This window comes from Rhagoletis pomonella, unplaced genomic scaffold (assembly GCF_013731165.1).
Source record: "Rhagoletis pomonella isolate Grant_MI unplaced genomic scaffold, Rhpom_1.0 Rhpom_scaffold_00012, whole genome shotgun sequence".
NCBI lineage: Eukaryota > Metazoa > Arthropoda > Insecta > Diptera > Tephritidae > Rhagoletis > Rhagoletis pomonella.
This window is the reverse complement of record NW_023458566.1, coordinates 9,067,843-9,094,010: the sequence shown is the minus strand read 5'-3', so window position 1 is coordinate 9,094,010 and position 26,168 is coordinate 9,067,843. Positions and strand designations below refer to the sequence as shown.

The 26,168-nt window shown below is 34.4% G+C and overlaps 8 protein-coding genes across 14 annotated transcripts in view; 4 read left to right on the top strand and 4 right to left on the bottom strand.

The window, feature by feature from the left end:
- Nucleotides 1-2,729, bottom strand: part of LOC118747809 (ribosomal protein S6 kinase beta-2-like) — a 78,516-nt gene extending 75,787 nt beyond the window's left edge. The window contains exons 1-2 of one of the 3 annotated variants that reach the window (XM_036481967.1): nucleotides 2,484-2,729; nucleotides 39-627 (exon numbers count right to left, since the gene is read on the bottom strand). In XM_036481967.1, coding sequence (XP_036337860.1) covers nucleotides 39-137 — 99 coding nt within the window. In that variant the 5' untranslated portion in view covers nucleotides 138-627; nucleotides 2,484-2,729. Of the gene's footprint in view, nucleotides 1-38; nucleotides 1,050-2,483 lie in introns of those variants that run through there. The other 2 variants (XM_036481968.1, XM_036481965.1) reach the window with 2 other exon arrangements.
- Nucleotides 2,730-3,416: 687 nt separating this feature from the next.
- LOC118747806 (CRAL-TRIO domain-containing protein C3H8.02) lies at nucleotides 3,417-4,712 on the top strand. Of its 2 annotated transcripts, XM_036481962.1 has the most exons (3): nucleotides 3,420-3,520; nucleotides 3,606-3,755; nucleotides 3,826-4,712. In XM_036481962.1, exons 2-3 carry the CDS (start codon nucleotides 3,657-3,659, stop codon nucleotides 4,339-4,341), a joined length of 615 nt encoding a protein of 204 aa, XP_036337855.1. In that variant the 5' UTR covers nucleotides 3,420-3,520; nucleotides 3,606-3,656; the 3' UTR covers nucleotides 4,342-4,712. The 2 variants fall into 2 exon arrangements, with proteins under 2 accessions (XP_036337854.1, XP_036337855.1); XM_036481961.1 differs by having other exon boundaries at nucleotides 3,417-3,755.
- A 156-nt stretch (nucleotides 4,713-4,868) lies between these two features.
- LOC118747805 (peroxisome biogenesis factor 2) lies at nucleotides 4,869-6,248 on the bottom strand. The gene is made up of 4 exons (XM_036481960.1): nucleotides 6,071-6,248; nucleotides 5,908-5,985; nucleotides 5,420-5,851; nucleotides 4,869-5,342 (listed from the first exon to the last, which is right to left on the bottom strand). The coding sequence occupies exons 1-4, from the start codon at nucleotides 6,107-6,109 to the stop codon at nucleotides 5,037-5,039; spliced, it is 855 nt and encodes a 284-aa protein (XP_036337853.1). The 5' UTR covers nucleotides 6,110-6,248; the 3' UTR covers nucleotides 4,869-5,036.
- An 856-nt stretch (nucleotides 6,249-7,104) lies between these two features.
- LOC118747803 (chromatin modification-related protein MEAF6) lies at nucleotides 7,105-8,164 on the top strand. 2 transcript variants are annotated; one of them, XM_036481957.1, is made up of 4 exons: nucleotides 7,105-7,386; nucleotides 7,476-7,689; nucleotides 7,752-7,883; nucleotides 7,949-8,164. In XM_036481957.1, exons 1-4 carry the CDS (start codon nucleotides 7,240-7,242, stop codon nucleotides 8,101-8,103), a joined length of 648 nt encoding a protein of 215 aa, XP_036337850.1. In that variant the 5' UTR covers nucleotides 7,105-7,239; the 3' UTR covers nucleotides 8,104-8,164. The 2 variants fall into 2 exon arrangements, with proteins under 2 accessions (XP_036337850.1, XP_036337849.1); XM_036481956.1 differs by having other exon boundaries at nucleotides 7,108-7,386; nucleotides 7,752-7,886.
- Nucleotides 8,165-8,215: 51 nt separating this feature from the next.
- Nucleotides 8,216-9,402, bottom strand: LOC118747804 (probable Golgi SNAP receptor complex member 2). Its single transcript, XM_036481958.1, has 3 exons — nucleotides 9,296-9,402; nucleotides 8,861-9,160; nucleotides 8,216-8,800 (listed from the first exon to the last, which is right to left on the bottom strand). The coding sequence occupies exons 2-3, from the start codon at nucleotides 8,995-8,997 to the stop codon at nucleotides 8,290-8,292; spliced, it is 648 nt and encodes a 215-aa protein (XP_036337851.1). The 5' UTR covers nucleotides 8,998-9,160; nucleotides 9,296-9,402; the 3' UTR covers nucleotides 8,216-8,289.
- Nucleotides 9,368-11,410, top strand: LOC118747801 (bifunctional coenzyme A synthase). Its single transcript, XM_036481954.1, has 3 exons — nucleotides 9,368-10,004; nucleotides 10,061-10,410; nucleotides 10,484-11,410. Exons 1-3 carry the CDS (start codon nucleotides 9,461-9,463, stop codon nucleotides 11,159-11,161), a joined length of 1,572 nt encoding a protein of 523 aa, XP_036337847.1. The 5' UTR covers nucleotides 9,368-9,460; the 3' UTR covers nucleotides 11,162-11,410.
- Nucleotides 11,411-11,540: 130 nt separating this feature from the next.
- Nucleotides 11,541-12,855, bottom strand: LOC118747802 (thioredoxin-like protein 1). Its single transcript, XM_036481955.1, has 5 exons — nucleotides 12,640-12,855; nucleotides 12,418-12,574; nucleotides 12,249-12,362; nucleotides 11,899-12,182; nucleotides 11,541-11,835 (listed from the first exon to the last, which is right to left on the bottom strand). The coding sequence occupies exons 1-5, from the start codon at nucleotides 12,732-12,734 to the stop codon at nucleotides 11,622-11,624; spliced, it is 864 nt and encodes a 287-aa protein (XP_036337848.1). The 5' UTR covers nucleotides 12,735-12,855; the 3' UTR covers nucleotides 11,541-11,621.
- A 2,102-nt stretch (nucleotides 12,856-14,957) lies between these two features.
- LOC118747800 (metal regulatory transcription factor 1) lies at nucleotides 14,958-26,090 on the top strand. 3 transcript variants are annotated; one of them, XM_036481952.1, is made up of 5 exons: nucleotides 14,958-15,033; nucleotides 15,154-15,525; nucleotides 22,120-22,222; nucleotides 23,277-23,427; nucleotides 23,967-26,090. In XM_036481952.1, exons 2-5 carry the CDS (start codon nucleotides 15,163-15,165, stop codon nucleotides 25,987-25,989), a joined length of 2,640 nt encoding a protein of 879 aa, XP_036337845.1. In that variant the 5' UTR covers nucleotides 14,958-15,033; nucleotides 15,154-15,162; the 3' UTR covers nucleotides 25,990-26,090. The 3 variants fall into 3 exon arrangements, with proteins under 3 accessions (XP_036337845.1, XP_036337846.1, XP_036337844.1); XM_036481953.1 differs by adding an exon at nucleotides 21,380-21,488 and having other exon boundaries at nucleotides 14,974-16,430; XM_036481951.1 differs by having other exon boundaries at nucleotides 14,975-15,525.
- The last annotated feature ends 78 nt before the right edge of the window (nucleotides 26,091-26,168 follow it).

Sequence of the window (26,168 nt, the reverse complement as noted above, 5' to 3'; positions counted from 1 at the left end):
CGTACATACATATTTTAACTTTAAAATTGTGTACTTACATCGTCCAACTCGATCCTGTCATCATCTGAATCGCGTGGGTTTTCCTCCTCATGTAGTTCCAAGTCGAAAACATCAGTGGCGTCAGTTACGTCGGCCATTGTGAATAATCTTGAATAATTTTAACTGCAGCAATGATAATGCTGCTCTAATACTTATATTTGACGACTCCCAAAGCACTAGGGAATTATACGAACGTGTGATGATGGCTCAATAAATCACTAAGCCCCTTGGTTTCAGAAACGAGCAAGTAATGAGTCAGGGTTATCAATAAATTGCTGCCGCAGAAACACGTAAAAAACTTGTTCAATAATTCCACAGAATCTACCAAAGGTATCGCACTGAAATGATGTCTATGGTCCTTTCGATAATAGTCAATCGCTGGGTAGAACTTTGCGTGTTTGCCTCAAATGTCTAAATATAATTATAACTCTATGAACACAATATGCACGTTTTTGATTGTATCTTCTTCAATATTTTAAATTCAATTCACTATTTTTCCAATCTGTTTTCAATTGTGCTTCCTTTTTTTGTGATATAAAATCCCAATTTGATACTACGATGACGAACACGAGGCGTTCAAATGAGCTGCTAATGAAAACCAGGGTTGCATTTGTTTCAAATTGTAAACTCACGCACGATAAGGTATAAGTACGCGACGATTTGTATTCTTTATGTTTACAAAGGTTCAGTCGCAATTAATAACTAAATCAACGAAGTAGTTTTAGTACAAGCAATTTATTAAAGTGAATTTTAATATAAATAGAAACAACTTTCTACCTGCCGTTCAGTCCCTTTATTAACAGAATCGGGGACCTGTACTAAGCAACTCTGTACCTCACAACTCACCACGATATGTGACAAAGTGATTTGTTTTTGCCATTTTTCCAATAGTTGCGTTCCTTATCTACCAGAAATAAACCGAAGTAGTCAGATTTAGTCCAAAAAACATTTCTTAACTTGAAAATGGCAGCAGAAATGAGAGAGCAACTGTACCTCTCTTCAGTCCGAAGTAGTCAAAAAATAATTGATATAGTAAGTTTTTTATTGTGCTTGTGCTTGTGTGAACGAGTTTTTTACATACATTTCTATTCTTATTTGATATTACTTTTGTTGTTGCCATTCTTTGGACTAAAAATTTGTGTTTTTGCGTTCCTTTACTTTTTCTTGTTATTCTCTTTTTTTGCTTACACTCTTGCATTTTGACACTTCAGATTTTAGTCAGAAAAGATAAGGAATGGACCTAATGAAGGCGAAATGCTCACCACTACAATAGTGGTAAGTTTGCATAGTCGCGAAAAACAACAAAAGATAACTGAATTTTACTACACTCAAAACAAGAGTTAATTGAAAAAAATGTTCAAGAGCACAAAAAGCATATTTTCTTTGAGACAATTTCCACTTTTATATACATTCATGTGTACATACAAACTATATGAATATGTATATTGATTCAAGAATTTACTCCATTATTTTATTAATAAAATTTTTTAATATTTTTAATTTTTTAACAGATATGAAGTAGCCGTAGTTGCTTAGGTATCTTTATACATATGTATGAATTTGCTTACAAAGACATGTTTCGAACTTTGCCATAAATACGAATTATTTCTTAATTTTGTACAAACTTTGGCACTGTGCTACGCAATGATAGCAAGTTTACATTCATAACACACAACAAAAGTAAATGAAATTCGCTAGACACAAAGAAAAAAGGTTCATAATGATCTTTGAATGTCCATGTGTCTCATGATTCAATTCGTGTACATACATATGAATGCATATATATTCGTATGTACATACCCATGTATGTATATATTTTGTATGGGGTATAAAATTTGTTCACCTTGAAGCATTGATATTCGGCGATGTTTCCTGCTTTATTTCTGTGCTTGGAAATACCCAAAGCTAGAAGAAAGCATTAAACAGAGGCCAAGATATTAACCATATATATATATGTATTTATGTACGCATACATATATAGTAGATATGTACATATATGTATTAACGTACAAATTCATAGGTTTGCATATGTAGAGATATTTTCCATAATACATACATATGTTTTAAAATGTTTTCTGTTTAATAGCATTCACTTTCGGATTGAATGCCCTTTGTTATCATGAACATCACTAATAAAGGGTCTTATCAGTTAGGTAAGGAGTAAAAGTTATTCTCTCCTGCTACGTACGCACGTATACATACGTATGATGTACATATGTATGTATGAATGTATAAAGTGATTCGTCCTCGACTTCTATATTTGTTTTACTTTATGGACTTAAGTTTTTCTATAAAATTATTTATTAAGTAATTAGACGGTCGCCCATTTCTTATTATATCCGCTTTTGATTTCTTTTCCAACAATTGTTCATTGCGACTAACATTATTGAAAGCATTGGTATGCCACTGACTTTGCTTTATGGAATGTCGTCATATCAATTTACCTCCGTTGACGTAATTTTCTCAATATTTTTATCCAAATATCTACTGCTTCAAGTATACAGTTATTTTGAGAAACACAATTCCTTATTAAAATCAATTGCAAAATTATTTTGGCTCGACTCTTATTTAGCACTGATGATATTCTCGAAATTTTGTTTTTACTTTGCTTAAAGACTGTCTAATAGAAGTGTTGTTGTTTCCTGAATATACTACAAATACATATGTACATACATAGTGCTTACAAATCAAGAGTTGCTAATCATGGCAGTTTTTTAATATTACAACTCTGTTTATAGCGTTCCCCATGATTCGATAGGGGTCTTCACAAAAGTGATAAACTAGATAAAGACATAAATTTATCATTTTGATAAATGAACTGTCAAACTTTGTATGGAAATCTATTTAACGAAAGTTTATCACTTTATCAAACGACTTTGGTGGATAAATTGTTAATTTACAGGTTGCCAGATAGTCGCTTTTTCTACGAACACATAAAAGCAACCTTTCGAAAGAGGTTTTAATATATAGGAAATATCGATTTGCGCTCTCTCAATTGCAGTCACATCTTGCAACTTTTATTTCTGAAACTGATTTCAGAAATTTTACCGAAAGGCCTTTCTGCGAATTGTGTGGAACAGCTGGAAATATTACCATGTCTGACACCCTCTTAAGACACTTTACATGCAAGGTGTGACTGCTCATGCTACTGCTTTCTAAAAATTTCTCAATTTGACGGCCTTTTCGAAATATATTGCATACGAAATATAATGCCACGTCTGACACGCTCTTTATTTAACATTATTTAAGAGTTAAATTAGTTTTAAAATACTGGCTCCCATCTACCGGTTGAAAAAAGTTGAACGGTATTTTTTTTTGCTTGCTTTGAATGTGCATTTCCAGAGTGCTTTTTAAACACAGCTCATTTCCTCTACTTAATTTTTTATTCTTCTTTTCTCCATATTTGTAATTTTTGTTGTGCCAAAGAAAAAGAAGTAATCCAGCTGTCAGGCCTCCAGTGTGGGAGAAAAGTTTTATCGCGGTGTATAGGCTTGATTAACCGATTTTGATTTTATCATATTCTATCATCAACATTATCGCTGTCATCATATATCAATATGTCGCAGGATGAACCTAGCCCAGTCAATGCCAATGATTTGAAAGATCTGAAGGATCGTATGAAGCTTATTGTTGAAGCTGATCCTAAGCAATACCACAACGATTTTTCTTTAAAGCGTTACCTCCGAGCTTTCAAAACCGTAGATGCTGCTTTTCAGGTAAGTACTATATAGTATAGATACAAATCAATAATTACTGATAACGCGTACTTTAATATCCAACCAATAGGCTATTCTTAAAACAAACAAATGGCGAGAGCAATATGGAGTAGAGACTCTGGCAGATTTAGACGCTATAAAGTTACATGGAAACAAAGCACGCGTTTTACGGCACCGAGATTGTATTGGACGTCCGGTAATTTACATTCCTGCAAAAAATCACAACTCTAATGACCGTGATATAGATGAGTTGACAAAGTTTATAGTTCACTGCTTAGAGGAAGCGTGTAAGAAATGCTTTGAAGAAGTCGTGGACAGCTTGTGCATTGTTTTCGATTTAGCTGAATTCAGCACTGCTTGTATGGACTACCAGCTGGTGAAAAATCTGATTTGGTTGCTAAGCAAACACTATCCCGAACGGTTGGGTGTCTGCTTGATTATAAACTCTCCGGGTATATTTTCTACCATATGGCCTATTATCAGGCAATGGCTAGATGAAAACACAGCAAAGAAAGTAATTTTTGTGGATAACGAAATTGATTTGTGCAAATATTTAATACCGGACATCCTGCCCACTGACATGTAAATCTATTTAAATTTCAAAAAACAAATATCCGGATGCAGTCTTAGAAACAGTATCGAAAGTACCTTCAAAAATATATATTCTAATAGAGTAATGGAACAAGCCCACAAATTTTAGATCTGGAAAATCCAGTGTATACATATTAATAAACACACTATATTTGCACCGTTTGGAAGCGAAATACTCGCTATGAAGCATTCTATTTGTATTACTAGAAATACCCTTTATACATACGTATGTATGTATATTAATAATATACATACATATATTACATTATTATAGTGATCTACTGTATCTTGTGTGTATCTGTTTTTCGCTGTTTCGTTATGTTGTGTGATTAAAAACATTCTAAATAAAGCGCGATTGTCATCAAATGGTTCGAGTTTCATATAAAGAATTGTACATTTCTTACATTTTATTTTCGAAAAAAATGTACAGCTGAAAGCCATATTCAGGGCTATCACAGCATCCATCGTAGGGGCTTATAACTGATTACGTATGCTCATGCATACATAACTATCTATTAAAAATTCTATTATTAAAAAAAGTTATTTTATTTACACATACTTTAAAACCGAGTACATGACTACAATTACCCTTATCCCCTTATCATGTTTATTCGTATATGAATTGAGGTATACATATACGTGCAAATCCATAGGCATTATAGGTGTGTATGTATGGGCATTACTCTGCAACTATACTGCCCAAATTCCATTAAAACAAGTTGCGCCACATTCAACACAATTGAAATCTGCATCAGTGGAAATATTGGCCGACAAGCAATAATAGCAATAAATGTGCCCACAACCCATATGATGAGGTATCGTTGGACGTTCGCCGCAGAAGGTACAAACCGTATTCGAAGTCATTACAATTACGTTCTCCTCGGCAATGTGCGCCTTCGAAGTTTTTCGGTGTGAGTATACACTTTTTAGAGTATTGTTAAAAACACGTCGAATTTTCCTGAAATTAATGACCGGCAACAGCAACCCCAGAATTTCCTGTATATATATATGTACATTAATAACGCGAAATAAGTTGCATTCAGAATAACTAATTTATTTAAATAACCAATTACCATGAAGCCACCCCAAAGCAGTTCTCGTGTGAGGTATTTGTACCCTATGTCACGCCTCTGATTGTGTCGTAAACTAATGTAATCCAAGCCAAGAATATAATCGACCAAAGTTGGTTTCCGACCTGTCTTCAAGAAACGAAAAAAATTGAGAACAGACAACAGTAAAGCCGCATTTTCGCCCCACTCAATTGCCTTGTGCAGCCACTCGGCGCGTATAGTTGTTCGGCGATCATCCCAATTTTTAATATATTTTGGAAGTACTGTTAGTATAAAGTGTAAACATAGTCTCGACATAGTCAAATGCTCCTTGTCATATGATAAAACAAGCAATTGCTGTCCAAATGTAGAGCATTGTTTGCCAACGGATCCTAACCAAATTGCAGATTGTATAAACAAATCCAATTCCGGCTGTATCTTCGCAAATAAGGAGGGCTGTGGTATTAAAAGTAATGTTTAGATTTTTCGTTTGCAAAATTTCCGCAACTTACTGATATCGCTTGTAAGTTTTCCAATAAATTATCTCGTATTAGCCGAGTAATATCTCGATTTAAATTAATCGCATCGATCTTATTGAAATAAAAAAACAAGAAACAATTTATTCTGCTTATACAAGATATATGTATGTATACATATGTAATTACAAAATACTACCTGATTGACACGTGGGACATATAAGATTCTTTCAGCCATTTCGTCCTATTTGTATAATTATAAAAAAAAAATGGTAAAATCAAGTATTTGCTGCACCATGCCCTCGTTTGTTAGCAAAAATAAGAAAAATTCGATGAAAACAAAACAGATAAAGGAATAACAGAGCGGACAGTGTTATGCTGCCATATAGAAAACATTTTCTTGTGTTGAAATAAAAAACACTTAATTGGAAGGATTAAAATATTTTTCCTTCGAACTGAAAATTCTGTATTTAATTTTATCGCATAAATATCATAATTATTGTACGGTACATGTTCGTCGTTTGTGGGTGCATGTTCGCAAAAAGTAAAAAAAAAAATTATTTTCAGTGAGCATGCTCGTCGTTTGTGGCGTAGTTTGCGAACATTGCATTGGAAACAAAAACAACACCTCATTTTGTGTTGATGCTTGCAGTGTGGACATCGGCGGTAAAGACCAACCAACTGCCAAATTGCGGCGAAATGTCATCTGTTCTCTCACAAGAGAAAAATATCCCAAAAAGTACGAGAACAGAAAATTTGCAGAAACTTGCAAGTTAGACGAACAGCTGATATAATTTTTGTTTACATTCAAAAGTGTAAAATTTAAAACGTACGAAAAGTCATCACAAAGAGTTGTATTGGCACAGTTTATTGGTTAAACAAATAACTACTTATTTCTTACAAGTTTAATTAGTCGCATTTTGTAATTTTTAATTTCCAAACCATCAAATTCAATTTTGTGATTTGCGTAAATGCCAACCAACTGTTTTTGATCAGCTGTTTTCCTGTTGGCAAGTTGCTGTTGGCAAAATTTTTTCCAGCAGAAACCAGCAGCTTCCCCTCAAAATGAAATGTCACTTTGCTCTCTCAATTTCCCCTACTTTGCAAGTTTTTTGCGTACGCGAATGCAAAAACTTGTAAGTTTTGGTGAAACATGAACAATTAACAGCTACGCGAACGCAACTAATACATCGATGCAACGATAATATCGATTAATCGATACATCGGAACTTATTCGATGCGTCGAATTGGAAACATCGACGTCTCCGATGCATCGGTTAACATCGCGATCCCTAATTCATTTTGACAATTTATGAATTTTGTCGAGAAAAAGGAAAATATTAACTTTTAAGGGAATATATCATAAAAATGAGCTCCCCGACTGTCAAAAATAATAACGATGTAAGCGTTGCAAAGCAACGGAAGTCTTCCAAAACAAATTCAACGACGAAATCTACTAACTTAGATACCCGTGCAGAATTGGCGGACCTTATCAAGAAAAAGGCGGAGACATCTGTAAGCATGTTTATTTGTTTCATGATAAAAACATTATCATGATTTGTTTAGTTTATATGTTTCTCAATGCATCTTGCGTTTCCATCTAGGAGCAACTGGCTAATCTAGAAAGACAAATTTATGCTTTTGAGGGATCATACCTTGAAGATACGCAACTATGCGGCAATATTATACGTGGTTGGGAGCGATACCTAACTTCCAATAAAGCCACAAATTCCAAAGCAGATAAAAGGAATCGTAAATTCAAAGAAGCTGAAAGGCTTTTCTCAAAATCAAGCATTACATCCATGGCTATATGCAACCGTAAGGCTTGTAAAATTATTTTTTTTTGTGTTATTTAATATTTAAAATTACCCTGTTCTAAGCTGAACGTGCCAGCGAATCAGATTCTATAACGAATGAGGATTCGAGTGACAATCAAATAGCTATGAACCAAAACACAACAACAGCACACGATGGAACTGCATCGATAAAAAGTACCGGTAAAGAAGAAAAAAGTGGTAAGCTGATTTGCTTTAAAATTGGGCTTCTAAGTATTGTGTGACTTTCATTTATCAAATAGACCGGGCAGTGACACCTACTCCCCAGCGGGATGTTTTAAAGGATCCCAACACTCCGAGCGGAAACACAAATTCAAAGAATAAGCTCTCTGGTAATTCAAGTACTATATCAGCTAAAAAAAGCGGACATATTAACAAAAAAATTAAACACCGATGATTAAGAGGAAATCCGGGTTACTTCCGCAACACATAGCACAACTTCTTGATGTCAACATTTTATTTTTGAAAATGTATTTATCATAATTTAAACAAATCGATCTTAAGGCAGAATTTGACTCACTCGTATTGCAAACTATGTTTAGCATTAAAAATTAGATTACGTATTATCTTACTATTATTATACTCAAAAAACTACAAAATATATGACCAAGCCCATAATAAACAGCGTAACACCCATTCCGGCCAACATTACATATTTATCCTCCACAAAGCGTCGTTCTATTAACTTCATAGTGTGATTAGAAAGGCCTAATGTGCTGCCGATAGCGTGAATACGCCGTTGGGCGCCCTTGAGAGTTTCGCGTTGGTTAATTAAACTGGACAGTATATTGCCTCCAGATGCAATCATTTCATCTACACCTTGATTGGCATTGTTTAGTTGCGTGTGATGTTGCAAAGAATAGTCAATGTCAAGACACGTTTCTGTTGCACCTGAATTGCTTGAAAAACGATGACTTAATAGTTGTTCACGCTCAGAAAGCTCTATCAGACGACGTTGTCGCTTTTCTCGATAAAGTTGCAATGAACTCTGTAAATGTCGAATGTCATATTTTAGCTGGTCAATGCGCATTTTCGCACTTGGACGTTGAGAAGCTGGTACTTTATACAGCAGAACATCTAAGCGATCACAATTTCTATGAAATATTTATTTTAAATTTATGAAGATTGAACATAGCTTCATTAATAGAACTTACGAATTCGCTGCAGTGATTTTCATCTGAATCTCATTTTCCACATGAGTCGTTTCAGAACCGCTTATTTGTGCTAATCTCTGGAAGATCTGTTCAATCTCTTGCAACATACGATTCGTCTGATGGTAGAGCGGCTCCATTTTCAATGTAGTTCTTTTTAGGAAATTAAAAAAATATTTCTAATGCCGCCTTTCGCCCGATTAATGCAATTATTTGTTATGACGTGTTTTTCGCACTTGACGTATTTGTTTTGTTTACAGGGTTGTATCAAATTCTTTTAAGATGGAAATTCTGGTCAAACTGCTGCAGTTAAAAATAAAAAAAAATAAAAAGGACAATGGGAACTGTGTTTACGTTTCATCATTAAATAAAATTATAAATCATAAATTAAATTAAAAATATTCTTTGCCATTTATAAAAATTAATAACATGAATTACCCTGTTTTGCTGTTGTCATTTTATTTTGGGAACTTTATTTGGACCACACTGTAAAATCCAGCTGATTTCCTTATCAAACCCAAAACGTTCAAAGTTCATTCCCTACTTCATCAATTTTGATTACGGTTGACTACATATATCCCAAATTTTTAAAAGATTGCCAAAATGACCTCCACAGGTCTCTTGGTTGTGTCCAATGTTAAACAAATCGGTGCATCTTTGCGTGCTATAGAGAAGTATGTGGGTAAAATATATATACATCTTAACATTCCGGTGGAAAAATGTCAACCAATGCCAACTTGGGGCCATTTGATATCTCAAATGTACGCAGATAATAGCCGGTTTTGTAATCAGAGCTTTAAAATGAGCATATTGGTGGGGTCCTTACGGGATCAGGGAATCAATGCACTTCAAATAAAACCCGTTGATATGCTATTTTGTGATAGTCACTATCCTGAACTTTGTGAACGCATGCGTGAACATTTAAACATACCTGGTCCACCGATTTACTTAGAGCAAGAATCAAATTCGACCACAGATGTTGGTGAATATCAGGACTTTAAAGATGCTCATAAGATGTATGACACAGTAGTAGTTGGTGGAACTTTTGACCGCATACATGTAGGGCACAAGATATTTTTAACGCAGGCTGTAATTCGCTGCTGCCGCCGGCTAGTGGTGGGTGTTACGACAAAACAAATGAATAAATGTAAGTTTAAATACATTTAACAAAATGTAAAAGTAAAAATTTGTTATTATTCTCAGCCAAAACTCTTTCGGAGTTGATATTACCAGTGGAAAAGCGCATCGAAGAAGTACGTGGATTTCTGACGGAAATTGACTCTAGCTTACAATACGAAGTCGTTCCTATTGATGACCCATTTGGGCCAACCCAATCCGATCCAAATATGGATTTGATTGTAGTGAGTGCGGAAACCGAAAGAGGCGGCCATAAAGTGAATGAGCTGCGAATCAAAAATAATTTACGGCCGTTAGAAATATATTGTATAAGCCTCGTTGAATCAAATGACACGGGTGTTGGTCCAAAAGAAAAGAAAGTAAGCTCAAGTAATACACGTGTCGATCTATTGGGAACTAGGCTAAGACACCCTGAGGTTAGTAGAATATTTATCTTTTTTGGCAAAATATTTAATTACATTCCCATTACGTCTCCACATATATACATAGCCACGACCCAACCTACCTGGGCTGCCATATATTATTGGTCTTACCGGTGGTATAGCTTCTGGAAAAAGCATAATGTGCAATAGACTGCTTAAAAAGGGTGCACAAGTATTGGATTGTGACAAGATTGCGCATGAGATTTACGAGCCAGGTCAAGTTTGTTACACAAAAATAATTAATCATTTTGGCAATGACATTTTGGACTCAGAAGGTCGAATTAATCGTCAAAAACTTGGGGGAATCGTATTTAATGATCCTAAGCAATTAGAATCGTTGAACAACATTGTATGGCCAGAGCTATTGCTAGAGGTTAAGCGACGAATCCGCATTGCTCACGACCAGCATAAATATAATATCATTGTAATCGAAGCGGCAATATTATTAAGAGCTGGTTGGGATTCTGAATGTCACGAGGTATGGTCGACTATTGTATCCCCGGAACTGGCTGTACAACGTATTATGCAACGGAATGACTTAAGTGAAGAAGAAGCACGTAAGCGTATTGCCAGTCAAATGGATAACAGTGAGGTCGTATCCAAATCACACATTGTTTTTAGCTCGCAATGGTCAGACGAATTTACCCAGGAGCAAGTAGACAAAGCATGGTCTATATTAATGCAAGATATTAAGCAACGGATAAAAGACAATTTTTCTGTAGGCAATAGTTCCAGCAACAGTTGATTTTGATACTCATTCAAAACACTTAGTTTTAAATAAACGAAGGCTCCTTTGGAGAAAAATAGGAGAATTTATGCAAAATAGTGGTTATCGGGAAAGAATGATATACGAATTTTTATAAAAACGAGAGAATGCCGTTTTTTTTTTTTAATAAAACTAGTACTCTTTAATATTGCCTTTTTATATCAAAGACAAAATTAGAAGGTAGGACGTTTTAATAAAGAAAATATAGGAATAAAATAGGCGAATGTATGCAAGATATGTTTTCATTGGGGAAGAATGATACAAAAAATTGTATGTAAAAAATACAATGCGGATTTTTTTTTTAATAAATTTAATTATTGCAGGCTTCCAGTTCGGACTTAAACCAAGAGCAAATGTCTGGAATATTAGAAAAGCGATTGGAAATATATTCAATATACATATAGTGCTGTTTATTGCTCGATGTATGCACTGAGAACTTTTAATGGCTTTCCCCCTTTTTACCGGCAACACGCTTAAAGTCTGTCATTTTCGTAGTCATAATTGGCGAACCTATGAATCCAATATAATCAAGTTGTGTAACTTCTCCACCCGATTGATTGTTACGAATATATATTTGTATGTTTTGAACATTTTGAAATTTTACGTAACGAAGACTGACTGGTTGTCCGCTTTCAAGTTCCTTAGGTTCCAATCTAATATTGCAAAGAATACAAAATCTCATTATACAATAACGATATTTTTTTTTTAATCCTTACGTTAAATCTTGTACACTCGTCATAGATTCGGCCATGTCAAAGTCGATTGTACGGGGCTGATTTATAAACAGCTTAATTTCTTTTGGCCCCAAGTGTGGTGGTGCCTTAAATTTCAATGAGTGAATTTTTACTAGTTGATTAAATGTCACCGACAAAATTAATTGTTCGTCACAGTCTGATTGCAGATAACCACCGTTCGAGGTAAGACAATGGTTTAAGCAATGGTCATCGGCCTCGTTCAAACATTCGCATTCTTGTTTCGAAATGAATGTATTCAGTTCCATCTAAAATGAAGAAAACTAAATTAGATATGATACATATTGCAACATTTATAGTTTCCTGGTACATACGAGTCCTTGACCATAGTCTTCACCGGCTTCGTCGCCTCCGGTAGAGCCGATGTGCTCTTGAATTTTACCTTCCAGAACCATAATATCAGCACCTTGAACGCGATCAATTTTTGCCTGAAAATCGAAATTCAGTATTAAAAATCAGGGATTCTAATTTTATTTCGTTTACCCGGTTGCGATAAAAAATAAATGTAGGCATGGCTGAAACACCTTGACTAGCAGCGGTGTCTTGGCACTTGTCAACGTCCACTTTCAGAAAAATTGCTTTTGGATATTTATTAGGAAGCAATTCAAAATGTGGAGCTATGCGCTGGCACGGTCCACACCTATAATTTTTTGGTACAAAGCATTAATTTCACACTCCATCAAAATTAGATAAGTATTTACTTACCAACTAGCTGTGAAATCCACCACCACAAGGCGGATTCCAGCAGAACTAAGCTCTGCTTGAAAGTGGACATCATCATTAATTACACGCACACTCATATTCAATTATTTAAGTTTAAAAACTATTTCTATTGCCAAAAGCAGTAATTTTAATCCGGATTTCTATATGGATAAATTGTTAAAAGCTGACAACCACGATGACTGGCAGTTCAATTAGTTTCCTTGCAGGGTTGTATTTTTATCGCACTACGAATTAACATACCGTGCCGGACAAAAGTATTGGCACAGGAAATTTTTCGCAATATATGAAAATTTTTTATTTTAATTTATTTTCAATATTTAAAAAAAAATATATATTTAGTTGGTACTTTTCTAAAAAACCAAAAAAACTCAATCTCTGAACTTTTTGCAAAACTCAGGAACATTCAATAAATTTGCATATTAATTCGCAACTTTCTATTTAGATTAAATTCTAAGTATGCAGTTTTATAGTCCACTCAATTTTGGTATAACATAGTGCAAGTTTGAAGTATCTAAAAAATCGCGTTGATTTTTGGCAATTTTTTTAGTGGAAGGTGTTGCTCATTTTCTCCATACACAAAATAATTGTCGAATATACTTTGTATGGAAGAACCTGAGTTTTTTAGCAACTTCAAGCTTGCAGTTTGTTATACTAAAATTAGATGGAATATAAAAATACATTATTAGAATTTTTTGAAAAAATCTGAATAGAAAGTTGCAAATTAGTATTCAAATTTATTGAATTTTCCTGAGTTTTGCAACAACTGCGGATAGTGGGAAAAAAATAATTAAATCATGTAATTTTTATGTAGCCACTCGGTTATTCCTCATGAATCGTAAAACTTGTCTTTTTCTGTCTTTTTTTTTTTTAGTTTTAATAAAAGGTTTGCAGCCTTAAAATTATTCATCTCAATCGCCGCTACTGTTCCAATACCATTTTGTTTCAAATTATTCTTCATTTGCTCCGATCAAATTTCTCTTCACTTTTATTTAGATAAGTCGGTGGCATAAATTCATCGATGTTTTGTTATCGAAACCAAGCATCGATAGAGGTACGAATTTATCTACACATTGGGCTAATTTACACTAGAATGACAGAATAATTATTCTGTGTGTGTGCTGTCAAATCAGTAAAAGTAAAAATAAAGTACATATCAGTCCCCTTTCAGACACGTCAAGTCTTGAAAGCAATTTTTTCGCATTCTCTTTTGTGTTTTCTATTTGATTCCACACGCCTCAACTTTAATTGAATTCAAGTCCTTGGTTCTTTAAATGGGAAGCAACGAAAAGATCAAAAGAGACAAGAAAACTTGAAACGAATTGACGGTACGGAGGTATCTGTACTCTTCCCCTCTATTCTCACCTCCTTCGCCTACGAACGAGCAGACTTGAAAGCCAGACTTGACGTGTCTGAAAGGGGACTAAGGCCAGGGACGTATTAAGAAAGTGAGGGCCCGGGGCCGTTATACACGTAGGGATGCTATTTGAGTTAATAATTATATACAATTAATTAGAAAAAAAATTATATTTTCGTTTTAACAGTATCGTTTATAATTGACTTATAACCACGTGTTTTCTTTTGAAATTCTCGCCTGAATTCCTTTGAACTTGCCGCTCATTTTGCATGTAGTATTAAACGACTGTCTCGTATATGAACTGAGATGGCATAATACGAACTTTCTCACCCCTCAAAGTTATTATTATTTCGCGTACTTGGGGTTTACACACGTAAATTTTTCAGATACCATAGCAAAACATTCACACTTTGTTTACTAATATATTCACACTTCTCTTGATGCCTTCGTCACAGTGTCTGGCTTTTAGAAGACAGTTTTTTGTCTGGATGCCTACTTTGCTCAAAGAATGTGACAATCAATGCATATTCTCATCTCTCTTGTCTTGTGTAAACTCAAGGTTATACAACTATCAGCAGAGACGGACTTACGAGCGTCAAAAGTTGAGTATAGGCCAACGTTATTTGGGTCCGTCGATGCAAGGGCTGCCAATCTGACGCTCTCTATTTTTTTAAAACATAAATTTTGCAATACAGATTTCAAATGTATTTGCGTGAATGTATATAGGTCAAATGACTGTAATAAATAAATAAACAAAAGTAAAAATAAACACACACCTTGTGAAGTGTGGTAATTTTTAAACCTTTTTCACATTCAGCGCACTGGTAAACTTTGTAACCATATGCACTCAACGAACAAACCTAATAATGACCGATGTATCGATACATGGCCGACTTATGTATCGATTAGAAAAATTTCGATGCGTAGAAACTAAACATCGATATCTTCGATGCATCGATGTATCTCCCTCATAACTACTTCTATCGCGATAATGAACGGGAACAAGTGCACAATTTCACAAAGTAATTCTGTTTTTCTCTTCCTAGTGAAAAATAATTTAACTTGTTGATTGATAAATAGAAGTAGCGCAAAACAGAGTTTGTAACATAGTGAATTTGAAATTAATAAATTTACTGCCATAGTGTGACGCAATGGATTTAATACACTCAACAATGCTATCGGCTGAAAAAATTACACCAACAAATCCAACAACATCGCTGAGAACAATGAGCACAGAAAATGCTAGCACTCACAGAGATCAAGATCCCCCTCTTGTTGATGACCAGTCTTCGGCGTATAGTTCCATTCCTTCAGCGTCTGCGTCCACATCGTCTACGTCATCCGCAACGATATCACCACAACTACAATTAGAATTATTGGATAGCTTCGATGAGTTTCCCTCAGATTTTTCGATTAAATCGCCGTCGGAAGAACTGTTGCAAAATCAAGGAACCACGCAACAATCGAATGGAGCGCTAGTAGTAACTGATGTAGAGCAACAATTACATCAACAGGTGCTCCACCACTTAGGATTAAGCTTAGCTCTAGAAGACACTACTGACTTGGTTTACCCAATATACAATGCAATAATGGCACACGAGGGTGATGGGGATATGAGAGTTGGCGAAAGTGTAGATAGTGATTTGCCATTATCGCATGTCCCCTTGACTTCGTCAATTAACGCAAACGTTAGCAATCTTGTCGGCGACGACGATGACAACGCTGAAAGTGCTGATAATATAATAATTCGCTTCTTGAGCGATACGTTGGATACACCCTTACTGCCTCGTGATCAGGCATCATCATCTTCATCTAGTGCGTGTCCATCTCATAATCCTTACCAAAAAATGTCATTGTCCGAAGGTGAGCTCTGTGCAACATTGTTATCACCCGTCCAATTCCCGTTAATGTCCACATCATCACCATCCTCATCGTATATGTCCAACGATTCATTTCAAGTGCCACAGACGCCGATGGTCATGCAAATACAGCACCGGCATCAACAACCACAACCACAAACCACTGAAAATTCAACAGTTTTAGAAATTGGAAAAATGCCGTTTTCATCACCAAATATAGACTCAATTGGACCGGTTACCGCAGATGCGGCGATGTACATAAAAAATATCAAGAATAATAATAACGATATTTGCTTACGGTTAGAGTACAAGTTTCAAGACCAACAACTTGTCCAAGTACAGCCTCCTACTGTAGTAGCAATGAGTGCTTCGTCGCCAGACTTTGCAACATCGTTAATGTACTATGACCAAGCATCAATATCAAATAACATGACTATCGATCGATTAGAAATAGACAACTCACATCTGACAATGTTGTCTTCGCCGTCGTCGGCATCGATTGCCTCTGATCTTTTAGATCACCAGCAACATAAGTCGACTGACAATAACTCGAAAGAAAGGTAGTTCTGTTTTGAATTGTCGATTTTAAAAAATTTAACAAAGACGTTTTGTACGTTGATGTACATACATATACAGTGTATTATTTTGCTTTCGATCAATCTTATTTGTTGCATGATGCAGCTAGCTCTTATGTGCTGCACTGCTTTAAAAGTGAAAAATTAACTTTTCCTCACTAAATACTTATAATTATAGATAGAAATATGTACGTACATATACAAAAAAATGTGTGTACATTAGGGTGGTAAAAAAAAAAGTAATGTCAGAATTTTAATGCTCTCTCCCCCCCCCTAGGATTGTTCTATACCCCTTTTTTATTTTGAAATCAAGAAATATTTAGAGGTCGCTCGAAGCGCACAAAGTTTTCCATGTAGGTATGTACATATATTATATGAATAAAAACAAGTTTTCGTAGAAATGGTAAGGGATTTTTGAAAATCAATATTTTTCGAAAACTTTGTTTCTCTTCAGGAGACTTGCAATAACAATTCCCATTTATTTATTTAACCATTTTCTATTAGTAACATTGAGAACTTTGAGCGACCTCTAAATATTTTTTTTATTTCAAAATAAAAAGCATGGATAAAGTTTTTTTTTCGATATAGAACAATCCTAGGGGGTGAGAGCATTGAAATTCCGACTTCACTTTTTACATGAATTTTTGGACCACGCTAGTGTACATATGTATTAACATGCATTTGCATGATAGAATTTAAAAAAAAAATACTAATCGCCCATTAATAACCTAAACAAAATATTTAAAAATACTCTTTATTAATTTACTAATGCCTTCGTTGGATCGAATTTGTTTTTTTTTTGGTAATTTTGGTTTGCTTCGTAATTCTATTGCTCATTTCATTTCATACTCATTTCGTCGTCTCTAAAATAAAAGATGTTTTACTTTGCTTGTTTGTTGTCCTCCTCGTGGCCGCCGTTAAATACATATGTATGTGTAAACTTTTACATACATATTTACATGTGAATACATATATATGTTACATAGATGATTTATCACTTAGTCGCAACTATTGTTCTAATAGTCTGTAAAATATTTAATGTTTTTTGATTAGAAAACGTAGCGGTTTTATAAACAAAGAGTTATATATAAATTAATATTTAAATTTACATATCGATGGCTGAGTGGAAGATCGACCTATCTCGGCAGCCAGTTCGAAAATGCCCTATCTCAGAAAACTTTTCAAAAATTACTTCAGAAATTCATTGAAAAACGCTCTATTCTAGAATTTCATTGAAAAACACCCTATCTCAGAATTTGGTTTAAGAATGCCCTATCTCAGAATTTGGTTCAAAAACGCCCTATCTCAAATTAAGATGTATTGAAAATGTGCTCAGATGTAAAATACTTAAAAAATAATCTGCATCGTTCCGGTCTAACCGAATCCTTAATTATATCTACATACATACATACATATTTATGAAGTATGTAAATGGCTTGGGTTTAATTACTTTCCATCCTTGGCAATATTGGAGGGAAAAGATTCACGTAAGTCTTCAGAGGCAGATATGTACATACATATTTTTTTTTTGGAGCCCATTAAGTTTTAGTCGAATAAAGTGCAAGTTTCAAGTTGCTAAAAATTCCCCTTGCTTTTTAATTTTTTTTTTGGGAGGGTGTTGCGCATTTCCTCCATATAACGCATGATCAAAATATATATTTATATATTCTTATATATATTTTTATTTATATATTTTTATATGAAAAAAACTCCGCAACACCCTCCACAAAAAAAAATCTAAAAAATCAACCGTAATAAATAAACATGAGTAGCAAACAATATAATTTTGAATTTCGGTGCTAATTAGTTGACCGCGGGTGTATATACATAGCTAATAGCGCTTTGTATTTACTTATGTATTTTCTGGTAATTTATTTGTAAACTTTTATATACAAATATATGTATGTACATATTTAGATGCTTTATTTCATTTTAAAAGCGCAATGTCAGGTGGTCGAAACCATAATGATTTTCCTTCTACCGTGTCTATTTTAAATTTTGGATTTTAATTCTTGCTGCATTCAAAATTTTTTGGTTGCTAATTGGCAAAAATAAATCACATTTGTATACAAACATCCATACGTGTGCATTGCGTATGTATGTACATTCTACATACAGTTGTCCACAAAACAATAGGAATGTGATATTTTGACCAAAATTTTTTCTTTTCTTTTTGATTGTTTATTAATTTTTTATGAAAGTATAGCTTGTTATATAACAAAACCACATAAATTCAAATTTCAAACTTTGTTCAAAAAATTATACAAAAGCAACAAAATCTCGAAACTTTTTATTCAAAAATTTTAGGAACATTTTTCTTATGCAGTTGTATGGCACATTAAATTTTAGTACAATAAAGTGCAAGTTTGAAGTAGGTACACAAGACAAGTTTTTGACGGTGTCACGCATTATGGAAGAAAATCAAATTTGGATTTATGTGGTTTTTGATAGTAGGGTAAACTTTTATTTCAAATTAATAAACGTTAACCAAACGAAAGAACAATAATCAAAACTGGTCAAAATATCGCACTCCTATTATTGACACTGTCATTGTTGTTATAATATGCTTGTGTTGCCTTTCATTTATTTGTTTTATTTTGTCTGCGGCTTTTTTGCTGCTTATTAAATATTGTCCTAAGTAAGAGCGCTTGTGACATGAAGTGTTTAAGTAGTGCGGACGCCTCGAAATGCTGTAAACACCTGCCAAAATTAATACGTTTCACAGTTGCAAATAGCCAAGATAATTTCATTTGAACGAAAATTACACATACATACATACATATGTACATTCGGACATATAAATAAATGTCTATTCGAGTGGGTGATATGCAGGGTTAAGGTGGGGTCCTTGGTGTGATGGCTTCTTGGTCAAGACTATAAATAGTTTTTTTAATTTAATATAGAGTTTTAATTAAAAAATACATACATACATATGTACATACATTAGGACGGGTCAATTTGTATGGGTTATTTTTTCGACTATGCGCGTATAGTACAGAAGGATTCTACGTGTAATCGTAGGCAAATTTTCCGAAGAAACCATGGGTCTAGAATAAATTTGGAGTATGTCTTATGTACATTTGTCTGTATCTATTTTGTAAGGGGAATTGAAAGTATTTGATCAGATTGCAATAGTGAAATTATTTTGCAGTTAATCTACACAAATTATTTATTTATTTTTAATAATTTTCATTAAAAAAATATATTTCGATCTATAACATAAACTACAGAAATAACAAGTAATTATTAAGCAATAACCAAACCCACTTCAATTCTCATATAAAAATTTAGGAGTACCGTTAACTTCTTCATGATTCAATGATCGGATCTAAACCAAATTAGTATGTGACCACCTCGGAGATACCACCTTTCCTTTAAAAAAATAATTATAGAAATTGGTTAACGTGGTCCAAAGTTATGCGGTAACCGACCTTTCATCCTTTTTTTTAAGTCGGTTAAAAATTTCAAAAATTGCACAAAATTCACAAAAAACTAATCAAACTTCAAACAATTTTCCTCAAACTTTCAAACTTTTTATTTAGAATTTTTGGAAATTTTCCGAGTATACAAATTATACAAAATTTCAAACTTTTTATTCAAAATTTTTAGGAACAGTTTTGTTATGCAGTTTTGTTTGTAGCCCAATCAATTTTAGTATAATAAAGTGCAAGTTTAAAGTCACTAAAAACTACCGTTGATTTTATAGATTTTTTTTTATCGGGGGTGTTCAGTATTTTCTTCCAAAATCTATTTTTATATGGAGAAAATGCGCAACATCTTCGACAAAAAAAATTTCCATACCCAAAAATGTTCTAAAGATTAAGAGTCTTTTTTTTGTTTTTGTAATTTAAAGTTACTTCCTAATTCTTTATAAGAAGAACTAATTGGCCAGCAAAAAAAGATTCAGATTTAAAAGTTGAAAAAGGGCAAATTAAGTGTTACCATATAAAAATGGAATATTTTCTTTATGTACATGCGAATGAATTTCATTGGGTTAATCCAAAAAAAAAAAAACTGACAAATGAATTATCTTAAAAACTGTATCAGCAGTTTTTTGACCCATTCCCGGAGAAGCGCTTGTTTGAGATATTCAACCCTCTGATATTCATTCATTAATTCAACAAAATTTATTTATAAATACAGAAATTATGATATTTTTATTTGGTAACATTTAAATTGCCCCAAAACAATCAATTCACCATTTAAATAAAATGCTTATAAGGAAATAAATACCAAGGATTACCGAAGTGAAATTATTAAAATATGTACATGCTAGGATTTTATCAGGAGATGGGCTCATGTTTCATAAATGTACGTAAATATGTATCTGTAGAACTGCAGTGCGCTTTTTAAACCTCTGTCTTATAAATATGTAAGTATTTTTAAAAGATTGATGTCTATGGCCAAACAAGCAGTCGCTTTTTTCTTTTGTTAAATTTGTATTTTTTTTTGGGATACGTGTATTTTTTATACACATTTCCATGCATATGTATGTACACGCATATATGCGCATTTTTGTCAAACATAAATTTTGCAAACAGTTTTAGTGCAACGAAAAGCGCCTTTTAACTTGTGCTGGCTCACTTTTTTTATTTTATCACATTTTGCTCAAAGAATAAATCAAATAAATGCTCAATACTTATGTATTAGATGTTGTATAAATTGTTTCTGCTGATTTATTTTTTTTGTTCATTGTAAAATACTAGTTAAAGGCTTTTTATTAAAACCAAAAAAAAAAAAAACCGCCGATTTTGCTTTTCCTTACTGACCGATCCGCTGCAGCTTACAAGAATTATTAAAACAAACGAAACTAGGCAACGTTATGTTTGCAATAAATAATAAAAACAATTTACATTACTTTAAAATTAAAATTTCGATATTCTTGTTTCTCGTAACCCACAAACGTTTATTTCGAAATGCGGTGGTTTTTTTAGTTACATGGAAGTAAATAATCAGCCCGATGAACTTTCATTATGTATACGCCCCGGTGCCTTGCACAAACAGAAAGGAGAGCCAACTCATGCGACTATTACTATTTTCGAGGTATACAATTCAAATATCCCACATTATCTCTTTGCCATTAACGAAATATGTATGCACTTAATTTTAATGTGAATATATTTTATTAAAAATAAAAATCTGTTCAATTTCAATCTAACAGCAATTCAATAAGTACCTTGGAAAAAGCGCGTTTGTAGCACAGCAAAATCCTTAATACATTTTATATAATATCTAACATTTTTTCTAGCAATTTTACATCTGTTACCATCAGAATAGCAGCTTTTTAATAAAAAAAAAAAAGTAGACAATATTTTCCACGACTCTTCTGCTAATAACTCAATGCCATTATTATGCTTGTATAATAGTATCGATTTTGTTTTTTTTTTCTTGATTTAAAGATTTTTAATAAGTTTGGTAATAGATTTTGTATGCTTTGCTTGCTTACTGTTTTGCTGTTTTCCAAAATGCATACGATTGCAAATTGGCATATTTTATGATTTTGAATTTAAAGATATTGATGCGTTTTGGAAAACAGCCTATCTGTCACAAAGGACGAACAAAGGATTAGTGTAAACTTTCTTTACGCTGCAGCAGATAGCGACTGCATATCAAATTTACTATTTATTAACAACTACTCTTCCTGCTTGTTATTCTTTTATTTCGATCTAAATAGAATTCGGACGATGCACTTGGCCGTTATAATTGTAACTATGAGAATTGCAGCCGCAGCTATAGTACCATCGGCAATCTACGCACGCATTTGAAGACACACAAAGGTGAAATGGATTTTTATTTTTATGTGGTTTGGGTTAGTCCTTATTAATCGGAGTTTTAAAAGAATGTTTACGTAGCTGAATTATAAAATTACTTAATGGGTAGCAGGCTGTTAAGTGTCTTGACTGGCAAATAGAATATGTCACCTTAATTCACAAAGGCCCTAACCAACACTTTTTTCGAAACTGCGTTTTTCACAGATTTTGGTAGGATATATTAAAATACACCTATAAAAAATAAAAATATAAATACACCTGAAGTATCAGACAACATAAATATTAACACGAATCTCCTTCTCTCAAACATGAAAATTCACTTAGTCCTGAGACACCTTTAAATTAATGAAAATTTAAAAAGCAAAAATGAAATTAAGGGTTGTTTATATTTAAGGGCCACCATATTCTGCATTATACTTGCTTCTCTTCGATTGCCTTGTATCACTTTGAAGTTAATAAAAAAAGTATTCGATAAAATAATCAGCGATTAACTTTCTTAATGAAAATGAAGTCGGCATCAAAAAGTTTTTGACGCGGAATCCACCAGGCTAAAAAATGGAAAAATCTGATTTTCTTCGAGCATTTTCGGCCTTCTTCATTATCCATGTGTTTTCGGTGCAAAACTATTTGTAACGTTAAGTATTTTTTACTACATTTTTTTTATTGCATTTGATTTGCTGAGGGCGAGCGACCGATTGTCAAACTTTCGTTCTCGAAAGCATAATGTAGGCCCTTTCATAAAAAGTAACACTGCCGCATTTATTGCAGCTGGAATACGCCCTGTGTTTTCAACGACTGGAGAGGCTACGGCGACCGTTTTTGGGAGCACATGGTGGATTTTTTTTTTTAGTTGGCCAAGACACATATCAGTCTGTTTTCTTATAAATTAGAAATTGCAAATTTTATAAGTAATATAAAGTAATGTATAAGGTCCGCTAGAAGTTATGTAGTTACAAATCATTTTGAATTTGGCTGGTTCTTAGCAAACGAGTTTTTATTTATGTATGTTTTGCGTTGCTCGCTTATGCAATAAAATTATTAATTTTTTGAACGCACACAGGTGAATATCGCTTCAAATGTACTGAAGAAAGTTGTGGCAAAGCTTTTCTAACATCGTACAGCTTAAAGATACACATTCGGGTGCATACCAAAGTGAAACCCTACGAATGCGAAATAACGGGTTGTGAAAAGGCTTTCAATACGCGCTACAGGTAGGAGCCAATTTAATATTGGAGAAGTCAATTTCATCAATTACAAAAAACTCCCATATTTACATTTACATCCTGTAAATTTAATTGACCTACCTATATACAGTTACTAAAACAAGTTAACACGTGTTGATTTTTTATAAATGTTTTTATTTTTCTATAAAAATTATGTCCAAGCTTAAACCAAAACCATATAAACCACGGTTTTAAACTTTATATAAAATTTAGGAAAAACCAACAAATTTTTAACGAAATTTCAACATTTTAATCTGAATCATTAGACTATTTTTGGGTATGTAGTTTTACAGCCAGCCAATGGTTAAAGCTTGCGACAATATTTTTTATAGAAATATAACAAACAAAATTTAACTCCAAAAGCATTATAAATATTAAAAAAAAAAAATCAACACGCGGTAACTTTTTTGAGCCACTGTACATACATAGTTTGCACACATGTCTAACTAAAACTTTATACTAGAAGATAGCATTCATTGATATCTTTAAAATAAGTAAATAACTACCAAATATTTTACCCAATACAGGTTGCAAGCTCACTTGCGACTACATAACGGCGAAACATTCAATTGTGAAATTTGTCAAAAATGCTTTACCACATTGAGCGACTTGAAGAAGCATATGCGCACCCATACCCAAGAACGACCCTATAAATGTCCCGAAGACACTTGTGGCAAGGCTTTTACCGCTTCACATCACCTAAAAACACATATTCGCACACATACCGGCGAACGACCATACCCATGTGAGGAGACCAGTTGTCAGAAGTCTTTCAGCACTTCGCACAGCTTAAAATCGCACAAGAAAACACATCAGAAACAACGCGGTAGACGTCAACCGGGTAACTCGGTGAACAATAAGGAGCGTCGCTTGAAGATGAAAAAGGAGCGTAAACAAGCGACCTTAAAGGAAAATACTGAAGGAAAAAGAGCAATTAAAGTGGAAAGTGATAGCAGCGGCTACAATGAGGAGCACACCTCGAACGGAGAAGAGGAAAGAGAGGACAGTTCGTCTCGCATGAATAATCCAACAAGTGATGGAAGTTTACCATCGCTCAGCAGCGATAGCTTAATCAAGTCGGAGTCGGTTGAATTAAACGCCACGGATCCATTTTCTGTGGAATTGCCAGTGGTGCGGAATTCAACGCCAACTACTCCAGCTCCGAAAATTGAATCAATATCTTTGCCGGAAACATCGCATGCGCTGCAGTTGGCATTTGCTGCTGAGGAAGAAATATCCGCACCGTGGGTGGATGCTGGTGTGCTGATTTCGAAACCAATCGTGCCAATGGCACCGGTAACCAACGCATGCGTAGCTCTACCCACTGTGGTGCCGAGCTTTGTCGATTTACAGCAAAACTACGGCAACTATGGGAAGGCAGAAGTTGCGATTATAAGCAATACTGCAACGATGATAGATAGTGGTATGTCGAATTTGTCAGAATCTACCGATCCTTGCGATTATTTGGGCATCAGCGATCATTGCGGTACATACAAATCAGCAGCAACAGATTTACCTAATGCACCAACAAATCAAATGCCAGCAATGCCGGATACACAAATGGACATAGATGCTAATAATAGCATTATTGCAACAACGCAGACGGCAAGTGGAGTTGGAGCTGCGATCGCTGCACCGCTCATATCAGTGGACCAGCCGATGGATATGATGCCGACTCAGGCGAGTATTGAAGAACTTTTGAAAGAGGACACACAATACAATAATGATGAAGAAGACATGGAAACGGAATCACTTTTAAATGAAATATTAATGACCATCGATAACAATACACGTCTGCTGCAGGAGACCTTACAACAGGCAAAGCAAGTGCCTGAAGATGCATCGGGCCTAATAGAGGTCGATCTAAGGAGCGACAAGCCTACTTTGAAGCAAATAACCGCAGATGCTGGCATTTGTGGCTGTACGAATTGCAAATGCGACCAAACGCAGGATTGTCAAGGTGGCTGCAGCAATGACGCGCCATGCGGCAAAAAAGGAAATGGCACGCATAAATGCTGTCAGCACCATAAGCAGCAGATGCGAACGCAAAAGGTGGAGATGGGCCCGCATGTCAAACCGAAAAGTGTCTACCGCGGCAAGGACTCTTGTAACGATAAGAAAGAGCGCGCAGCGACGAAGCGCGAAACTGATATCAATCAAAATATTGAAGATGTGGCCTTGCTGTTGCAGAACTTAGCTGCCATGGGTAGCGGCACTGGGAGCGGCGGCGGCGGCGGCTGCTGCGGTGGTGATAAGAGCACAACAGGAGGATGTGGTACAGCTAATGCGACAAACCAAACGGCTTCAACTGGCAGCAATAATAGTAATTGCTGCGCTAATAAGACAAATACGTCCGATCCTGCTCATACCAGCAAGAAAGCACCACCGCCAAAATCCCTTAAGAGTGCTTCCTGCACATGTAAAAGCCCGGCTGAGGGTGTTGCTAATGGCTGTTGTGTCGTAATTTGTACAAAAACTCTGCAGGCATTGCGTCGTGTGTTGACGCGAAAAAATTTGAATTTAATGGTGTGCCCGCAAAGCCAGAATTAAAAATCGGCAGGGACGAAGGACAATCAAGCATTATTAAATCTATAAAAATGCTAAATAACCTACCCAACAACGCCAAAGAAAATTTGCTTTTAAATACAAGTTATTTTAACCGACTTACTGTAACTTTTATACTGTTTAACAGAGTATTTACAAGTAAAAAAAAATAACATGATTGAAAA

Coding starts and splice junctions, on each gene's coding strand:
- LOC118747806 (XM_036481961.1), top strand. CDS start 3,597: ATGTCGCAGGATGAACCTAGCCCAGTCAATGCCAATGATTTGAAAGAT. Junction 3,756..3,825: donor CCGTAGATGCTGCTTTTCAG/GTAAGTACTATA, acceptor TCCAACCAATAG/GCTATTCTTAAAACAAACAA.
- LOC118747805 (XM_036481960.1), bottom strand. CDS start 6,109: ATGGCTGAAAGAATCTTATATGTCCCACGTGTCAATCAG. Junction 5,986..6,070: donor ATGTCCCACGTGTCAATCAG/GTAGTATTTTGT, acceptor TATTTCAATAAG/ATCGATGCGATTAATTTAAA. Junction 5,343..5,419: donor TGCTTTGGGGTGGCTTCATG/GTAATTGGTTAT, acceptor ATATATATACAG/GAAATTCTGGGGTTGCTGTT.
- LOC118747803 (XM_036481956.1), top strand. CDS start 7,240: ATGAGCTCCCCGACTGTCAAAAATAATAACGATGTAAGCGTTGCAAAG. Junction 7,387..7,475: donor AGAAAAAGGCGGAGACATCT/GTAAGCATGTTT, acceptor GTTTCCATCTAG/GAGCAACTGGCTAATCTAGA. Junction 7,690..7,751: donor ATCCATGGCTATATGCAACC/GTAAGGCTTGTA, acceptor CCCTGTTCTAAG/CTGAACGTGCCAGCGAATCA.
- LOC118747804 (XM_036481958.1), bottom strand. CDS start 8,997: ATGGAGCCGCTCTACCATCAGACGAATCGTATGTTGCAAGAGATTGAA. Junction 8,801..8,860: donor AAAATCACTGCAGCGAATTC/GTAAGTTCTATT, acceptor AATATTTCATAG/AAATTGTGATCGCTTAGATG.
- LOC118747801 (XM_036481954.1), top strand. CDS start 9,461: ATGACCTCCACAGGTCTCTTGGTTGTGTCCAATGTTAAACAAATCGGT. Junction 10,005..10,060: donor GACAAAACAAATGAATAAAT/GTAAGTTTAAAT, acceptor TATTATTCTCAG/CCAAAACTCTTTCGGAGTTG. Junction 10,411..10,483: donor CTAGGCTAAGACACCCTGAG/GTTAGTAGAATA, acceptor ATATATACATAG/CCACGACCCAACCTACCTGG.
- LOC118747802 (XM_036481955.1), bottom strand. CDS start 12,734: ATGAGTGTGCGTGTAATTAATGATGATGTCCACTTTCAAGCAGAGCTT. Junction 12,363..12,417: donor TTATTTTTTATCGCAACCGG/GTAAACGAAATA, acceptor TTCGATTTTCAG/GCAAAAATTGATCGCGTTCA. Junction 11,836..11,898: donor ACGAGTGTACAAGATTTAAC/GTAAGGATTAAA, acceptor TTGCAATATTAG/ATTGGAACCTAAGGAACTTG.
- LOC118747800 (XM_036481953.1), top strand. CDS start 15,163: ATGGATTTAATACACTCAACAATGCTATCGGCTGAAAAAATTACACCA. Junction 22,223..23,276: donor GCATTTGAAGACACACAAAG/GTGAAATGGATT, acceptor GAACGCACACAG/GTGAATATCGCTTCAAATGT. Junction 23,428..23,966: donor GCTTTCAATACGCGCTACAG/GTAGGAGCCAAT, acceptor TACCCAATACAG/GTTGCAAGCTCACTTGCGAC.